Source organism: Euleptes europaea, chromosome 1 (genome assembly GCF_029931775.1).
Source record: "Euleptes europaea isolate rEulEur1 chromosome 1, rEulEur1.hap1, whole genome shotgun sequence".
In the NCBI taxonomy this organism is placed as follows: domain Eukaryota; kingdom Metazoa; phylum Chordata; class Lepidosauria; order Squamata; family Sphaerodactylidae; genus Euleptes; species Euleptes europaea.
The window spans coordinates 116,748,172-116,756,341 of record NC_079312.1 but is presented as its reverse complement, the minus strand read 5'-3'; the positions used below and the strand labels follow the sequence as shown (position 1 = coordinate 116,756,341).

Below are 8,170 nucleotides of genomic sequence, written 5' to 3'. Positions count from 1 at the left end.
TTCAAGTGGACTTCCTTTAAATTTCTCTCGTAGAAAAGGGACAGAACAATGAAGGCAGAAAGCTGCCTCCTTTTCCTGCCACGTGACTACCTACAAAGTATACAATGTTTCCCTTCCCAGGGGCACTTACAATATATAACTGACATTTTCAATTTTAATGTTTAAATTCTATGGAAGAGCATAACTTCGTTCAATTTAGGAAAATAATCCTATCCACAGTACCTGACAAGAATTGTGTACATAGACCCAACAGTTTCATACAGCAAAACCAAATTCCTGTAATGTCCAACGCCAAAATATTGACTCAGTTGTGAGTTTACAGCATTTCAGCTTCTGCAATGACACATTAAATCCTTTTTCTATGTCCTCTCTTCCTAGCTTACAAACTACTCTGAACATAAGATATACAAGAACTTCAACAAGCATGAATAATTTTGATTGACTGGAAGAATTTCACCAATTTTTTTTTTATTCAAAAGCTTGCATCAGTGTGCCTAGTATTCATGAATCAGTAGGTTTGTATCCAAGTTTCCCCCCAATTATTCAACATAGTTGCTTCTAAATGAGGTGACCACAGTGCAAAAAAATAGAATGCTGCAGTTATAGAAATTAGATTTTTACCCCTTATTGTGGCTGTTATAAATTCGGCTAGTGTACAGCAATTTTTCATAATCTTTTAATATGTATTATCCGCATTGACACTGTGACAGCTCTATTGTGTGGTTTAACATGATACTTGGTACAGATTTCTTGTATTTGGTCTTCAGATAAAACAATTTCCAAAAACTGTCTAAATATAAGCCATTCCAAGCCATTTCAGTCCATCATGAAAATACAGGTGGTTCTTGAAGTAAAGGTGGAGAAAAGACATAAATAATGGTATTGCCAAAACAGGAGTGGGTGGGGAGAGAGAGGACAAATCAAAGGTTTAAAGCCCAGTCTTCACCTTTAACTCACCTTAATATGTGACAAGACAGCGTGCAAATTAAGGATATAAGAGCAGCCTTCGCTTTTCATTCAGTTCAGTTCTGAAATGCAAGGTGTATTCTACTATCACAACTCTTGAGAAGTAACTTTAAAATGTTCAACTGCAGAACACACACTTTAAAAAAAATCACATTTATTATAGCACAGTAGCCACTGTTAGAAAACCACAATAGCTACTCTTAATGAAGACCTCAGAAGGTCTGTGTATGACATCAAAAGTTAAGGATAAACTCGTCAGATTAATTTCTACTGGTGGGGTGCTTACGCTTAAAAATATTGAATATACCTCTGACAAGATTTTTTTTCTTTTTTAAAAGGACTTGTGATAAAGAATTTTTCTCTTTTCTAAATGAACAGTCGGTCGTTTTAAACATACACAATATTAAGCGAGACTCTTGTTTTACTTTAGACTGGAAAAATATGCCAGGGACAGTCAAAGTCAACACAAAGTAACAAACAGCAAAAGGTAGCAAGAAAGAGAAACAGATAAGTGCAGCTCTGGTCAGATTCATAGCAGTTCTTTACGTCAGTTAACGGCTCATTTACACTGTAATTTCTAATCAGTTACATGCAAGCCCAAAGAAGCATTTGATCACTACACAAGGTAATAAAATTTGATTAAATTTATCAGGCAACTGCTAAAATATGAAAATTTGCAGATGTAACAAAGTAGCTTTATCTGAACTTTAACAGGACAAAATTAAATCATTCCATTGGTTAAAAAACCCTACATTCAGTTTTACCAAACAAAATTTCACATGAAAAGTATTGTGTGATTCCAAAGTTTCTGGAGTAGAAATGGAGTGATTTGAAATGTCAAAGACCCCATTATTTTGAAAAGAAAATGAAAGTACACGTCAAAAATTTCTAATTCCACATGTGAACAACAAAATACTGCATATCTACCAACAACTGCATCGGGTAGGTCATTATGAAAGGCTAGCTGCCAAGATGTAGGAAATGGCTCCTTGCCTCTGTTCCCTTTGAGGAATACACAATCGCTTCAAATCCGGTCATACGAAGAAGCGCTTATCATGCTGTGTGATATATCGAGAGACCCAGTCCTTTAAATAATCCAGTAGAGGTTTTTTAAAGTTGCAGCTTTCCCCAACTTTTGTATCTCTCAATGTATACAGAGTCACTTCAGAACGGCAAGGAGGAGTGGGGAGGAAGGGGGGGGGGTCACAGCCTCTGGAACAAGATGGTTAACAGTTTTACTTTTATTTCTTTGCTTAAATTAGAAGTTCTAAGGCCACCTGTGTTTTTTCTCAGTGCTGAAAGTTGAAGTCTGATCACAGGGCCCCTTTCCCCACTGCGTGAGAACATGTTCAATGGTTTAGGTGTTTAAATGTCTCCTTTTGGCACCATGGAGCATTATTTTAAAAAGAAATATTCCTCTAAGTTCCTAGTTCTGGCCGCTTTGTTCACTCACTGCCACAGATGGGGTGTCAACATTCACAGCAATGACTATGCTTTCCCCATCCTCTGTTTTGATACGTTTCAATTCTTGCTGTTCAGACTGGTCTCCGTTCTGACGTTTCGTTGGAAGAGAAGCTGAAGCAGACGCATGGGTAGCTAACATGTGTAAGGGACTTGCAGCAGCTGTAAGAGAATTTAAACAGCACAGAGTAAACACAGGCAAAACAAGGACGCACCTTGTTCAGTGACAAAATATCAGCAGTACAAAAGGGCCTTTAAAATAACTGCTGCTACACTAGGCTGTCCCAGGTTTCGGGAGTACCTGTAGAGTTAACCCTGACAAACTGGCAAAAGATGAAGAAAGTGTTCAATTGTTCTAAAGAGGAATCAAAAGCACCAGCGACACAACAGTACATTTTGAGGGGGCGGGGAATGGGACTGCCTATCTGCAAGTGTTCACTATAGTCACACACAAGGAAAGGGACCTACACAGACCACACGCAAAACCCTCTAGAAGACGGAAAGATGAGAGATCAGTGAGCTCTCGTATTCAGATGGCAGGAATAAATGAGATCATATGAAGACTGAGTCACATACAATTCTTCTGAGCCCCTGTGGATCAAGGGCATAATGGGCTTGCTTGGTGAACAACGGCAATGCCCAGATGACAGTTCTGCCAATATCCACAACGGAAATACTTCAAATTTTATAAAAAGCTCCAATCCTTAAAAAAACCTCAGTAGTAAGTGACAAAGCAGAGAGCTGAACCTGAAATGCTGTTCTCCTTGAAAGATCCACAGTGAAAAATGCTTCCATTCTGTCACATATGACTTTAAATTTGAAGTTTCCTCACACTGACCAGTGTCCCTGGTAGAACCAGGAAAACAGCACTTAAAATCCAGAGATGCAGGGGCTAAATATCTGAGTGAAGTATTTGACCCTCCATTCCTATTTGTGAGGCCACATAGAACTCGCAAGGAAAATGCTTTTGATTTCAATATTTAGCACATTCCCAGTCCAAATGGGGATTCCCAAATTGGCTCAAAGAAACAAAAAGGGAGGGAAGGGGGATTAAAATCTCTGCTTCAGCTAGCTCCAGCCTCCTGCTTTCTGATGACAGTTGCAAGTGGGACCGAGAGGAGCCCTCAGCTGAGCTACATCTAGGCACAATGGAGGGGTAATTGCTTGACTACTCCCTGCCTTCCCCCTCCGATATAATATTAGGAGCCCACAGCTATTTTTGCCTCCAGCGACCCATCCCTAAGAAATCGGCCCAGAGCAAATTCTGCAGCAAACCTACTGGACGAATGATCAGTCCAGACGCTATGGTTCCTCTGCTGTACAAATGATCCAACCAATTCTTTAGATTGTTATATTTCTACCAGTTTTTAAAGGTATTATTTTCTCGCTTCAATAAAGCACAGTCATGCAATGGGTACATGCTGTTACACGAATGTTCAACTTACTAAAGAAATCCCAACTGTGGTCTTATGGTCCTCAGGTCACAGCCGCAGCCAAAGAAGCTTTTTACCACCTTCGCCGGGCTAGACAGCTGGGTAACATACCTCTCCCACCCTGACCTAGCTACAGTGATCCATGTGACGGTCACCTCTAGGCTCGATTACTGTAACTTGCTCTGTGTTGGGCTGCCCTTGAGACTGACCCAGAAACTCCAGCTGGTGCAAAATGCAGCCGTGAGAGTCCTGAGTGGGACCCCGCTGAGGGAGCATATTAAGCCAGTGCTCCGACAACTGCACTGGCTCCAGGTTCAAGGTGCTGGTTTTGACCTTGAAAGCCCTGAACGGTCTGGGACTATCATATCTGTAGGACCGTCTCTCCTGGTACGCCCCCCTACCCCAGAGAGCATTGCATTCTGCACACACCAACTTGCTGGTGATCCCTGGCCCAAAGAGTGTCCGGTTGTCCTCAACCAGGGCCAGGGTGTTTTTAGCCCTGGCTTCAGCCTGATGGAACTCTTTCTAATGAAACAAGGGCCCTGTGGGACGTGACGCAGTTCCACAGGGCCTGTAAGACCCGAGATGTTCCGCCAGGTGTACGGTTGAGGGCAGCCACTGTTTTCCAACATAGCTGGCCTCCTTTCCTGTTTCCCCATTGTTTTTACTAGACTAGAGGACCCTGACTGCTTACCGGGCTGGCCTTGGCCCCTGAGTGCTGATAAATGAGTGCCATCTGTTTTTAATCTAGAGGTTGGTTGGTTTTTAATCAGGAGTATTTTGTACCTTTTAATTGTGTTTTTATGTTGTATCTGTTGTGAGCCGCCCTGAGCCTGGCTTCAGATGGGAGGAGGGCAAGATATAAGACCAAAAATAAAATAAAAATAAATAAAATTGCTTGAAGGCAGGCAGTTCCACAGAGCACACCAATGGGGCTGAGTGTCTCAGTACTCTCAAGCCGAGTTTATTAAAAGCTCTGTCCAATAGTGATACAGTGTAAACAGGATTAAAAATGTTGTCTCAGAGTTCTTGGGGGGGAAAACATACTAGAATTCCAAACACCGTACAATCTTTCAAATTTGACTGAGATTTTTGCATATATATTGGAAAAACAGCACTGAGTACAGACTCATGCAAATTTAGAAATTTTGCCGAATATAGGCTAAAATATTATGCAAGATACTATTTTTCTTAGTACAGAGAACATGCTCGACTATTCTTCTCAGTAAAAGCATGAAATAAGCAGACAGCTACATCTTGTGGCAGTCATTATGCCAGGCAGGCAGAGGTCTGACAAACAGGCAAGCAGGCAAACAATAACCTTGTGGGGGAGATTAGGACTGAGAGACTGTGATCAGCCCAAGATCACCCAGGCAAGTTTTCATGGTAGAGATTCAAATCTATTGTCCCAGGTTTCAGTCTGTAAATATAAACTATATTCCCTGTATTAGTAGCTACAGTCTTTTAAAGAATGTATTTTAGGGCTTTGAAAAATATTGAACTAGATTTTGGAAGAGTTTAATGTGGTATTTGAATCTTGAAAAAACACAGCCAGACAACAAAGACTAACAATACATTACAAGAACTGCTTTAGACACACACAGGACTTTGAACATATCCAACAGGTTGAACATTTTTCCTTTGAAAACGTTATCTATTCATTGGTTCTTGTAGGTTATCCGGGCTGTGTAACCGTGGTCTTGGTATTTTCTTTCCTGACGTTTCGCCAGCAGCTGTGGCAGGCATCTTCAGAGGAGTAACACTGAAGGACAGTGTCTCTCAGTGTCAAGTGTATAGGAAGAGTAATATATAGTCAGAAAGGGGTTGGGTTTGAGCTGAATCATTGTCCTGCAAAAAATAACAAAGGTAATGTGCTAATCATTGTCCCGTAACACATTAGCACATTACCTTTGTTATTTTTTGCAGGACAATGATTCAGCTCAAACCCAACCCCTTTCTGACTATATATTACTCTTCCTACACACTTGACACTGAGAGACACTGTCCTTCAGTGTTACTCCTCTGAAGATGCCTGCCACAGCTGCTGGCGAAACGTCAGGAAAGAAAATACCAAGACCACGTTTACACAGCCCGGATAACCTACAACAGGGGTGGGGAACGTCAGGCCCGGGGGCCATATAAGGCCCGCAAAATCATTTGGTCTGGCCCTTCGTGGGTCCTGGCAGATCTCTAGCTCAGAAGGATCTAAGACTGGTGATCCGCCCCCACCCGCGGCCAGGAATAGCCTCGATTCAAGGCGGATGTGAGTTTGTTTTGCCGAGAAAAGGAACCTTCTTTCCCCCTTGCAGAAGAGTCGTTAGCTATGGAGCTGCTAGGACCGCCCAAGAAACTATGTTAACCCTTTCCCACCTGGGCTGTGGAGAAACGTATTTCCTCTGTATTACAAGAGGGCTGGGGGCGGAAGTGGCGACAATGAAGAGGTTAAAAGGGGCAGGGCCAGAATGTGCGGCCCGCAAATGATGCTATAAATATCCAAATGGCCCTTGGCAAAAAAAAGGTTCCCCACCCTTGACCTACAAGAACCAATGAACTCTGACCGTGAAAGCCTTCGACAATATTTTGTTATCTATTCAGTTTCAGAAACAAGTGCCACATGGCATGGGGAGCCGCTCTTCAAACCCAAAGGCCTTCTGGGCAAGGAGAATTAGTTGAGTAGGGATCCAAAGAGCTACACAAGTCCCTAACTTATCATGAAAGGGAAAGGACTGTAGACTTAAAGCTTAATGTACCAAGATAGAATCTTCCTGTAAGCAAGGAATCTGAAGATCTGGAGAAACAACTATCTACTGAACTCTGGACATCGACGCTTCCACACATGAACTTTGTGGCATTAAAGTGACTGTTCAAATGCTTACCAGTGTTGGCCTGACCTTGAATTGCTGTGGTGATGGGTACTATGTGGGTTCCATTCTGCGTTACAGTTTTTATTGGTAGCTGGTGTTGACCTAGAGGTGTTTGTTGCACTATGGTGACCGTCTGTAGAGGTGCAGTCTGAGAGGTCTGAATGATCCGACTAGCAGCTCCTATAGTTGTATGGCTAACTGCAGGTATAGGCTCCACTTTAACTGGGAAGGGGAAATAAAAATCTGTTAAGGAAACAGTTGAAGTGAGTAACAATCAGTGGGAAAAGATTTTAACCTCAGCACATGGTAAGAGAAATCAATGAAGAAACAAAGGAAAAGAAGCTGTTCCCTCCGGTTCTAACCAATAAAGAGAAAAATAATAAAAGGACCAACGGGAAATGGAACCAGATTCTTACCTTTCATTTCATTGTGGTCTCCGTTCTCTTGAGGTTCTCCCTTAGGCTGGGTCACCACTGCTGCCTGCGTGACCACCGCCTGACCAGCCACAGTGTAAGTATTTGCTGGTGCTAATCCAGTCACGTTTGTGACAGACACAGCTGGTATTTGATGGACAACATGAACTGTTTGTACTACAGGTTGCTGGGATGTCGATGTTGTCACAGGAGTTGCAACAGTGTACGTGACAGGTTTCATAGTTTGTGGTAGCTGCCTCTGTACGGTAATTAAAACGGGCTGGCTAGATAAGGGCGATCCTACCAAAACAGGAAAAAAATGGGTTACCTTCGCCTCTTTTCACACAAGACCATGAGTAACTTGTCCCCTTGAAAGGGAAAAGAACCAACACCCTTTCCCTTGTACAATGACACTAAAGGTTAATCCAGTTAGACTGAACATTGTTATGGCACTCTTCAGAATCTGTCACAGGTAAACATTTGTTTACATGTAGAGGATTATTGTAGGAGCCCCGTGGCGCAGAGTGATAAGCTGCAGTATTGCAGTCCAAACTCTGCTCATGACCTGAGTTCGATCCCGACGGAAGTCGGTTTCAGGTAGCCGGCTCAAGGTTGACTCAGCCTTCCATCCTTCCGAGGTCGGTAAAATGAGTACCCAGCTTGCAGGGGGTAAAGGGAAGATGACTGGGGAAGGAACTGGCAAACCACCCCATAAACAAAGTCTTCCTAGAAAATGTCGGGATGTGACATCACCCCATGGGTCAAGAATGACCCGGTGCTTGCACAGGGGACCTTTACCTAGAGGATTATAAGTACACACAATATGAACAGTTGATACAAATTAGCAGGGAAAAATTAAAACCACACACACACAATATAAATATCGAAACAAATGATTAAATTTGCTTTCCCTGCTTCAGACTTCTCTGCTTCATGTTGCTTTATCCCCCATCATGACAAGGTGAAAGTATACATTTACATACCTCTCTAGAGAGTCACCTAGCTTTTCACCAACTCTGCTTTACTGCAAAAA

At 42.4% G+C, this 8,170-nt stretch overlaps 1 protein-coding gene across 1 annotated transcript in view; it reads right to left on the bottom strand.

Annotated features, from left to right (window-relative positions):
* Positions 1-660: 660 nt before the first annotated feature.
* The window catches only part of FOXK2 (forkhead box K2), a 39,941-nt gene continuing 32,431 nt past the window's right edge, over positions 661-8,170 (bottom strand). Inside the window, exons 7-9 of the mRNA XM_056866935.1 lie at positions 7,141-7,437; positions 6,737-6,946; positions 661-2,589 (exon numbers count right to left, since the gene is read on the bottom strand). Of these exons, the coding sequence (XP_056722913.1) occupies positions 2,393-2,589; positions 6,737-6,946; positions 7,141-7,437 (704 nt within the window). The 3' untranslated portion in view covers positions 661-2,392. The remainder of the gene's footprint in view (positions 2,590-6,736; positions 6,947-7,140; positions 7,438-8,170) is intronic.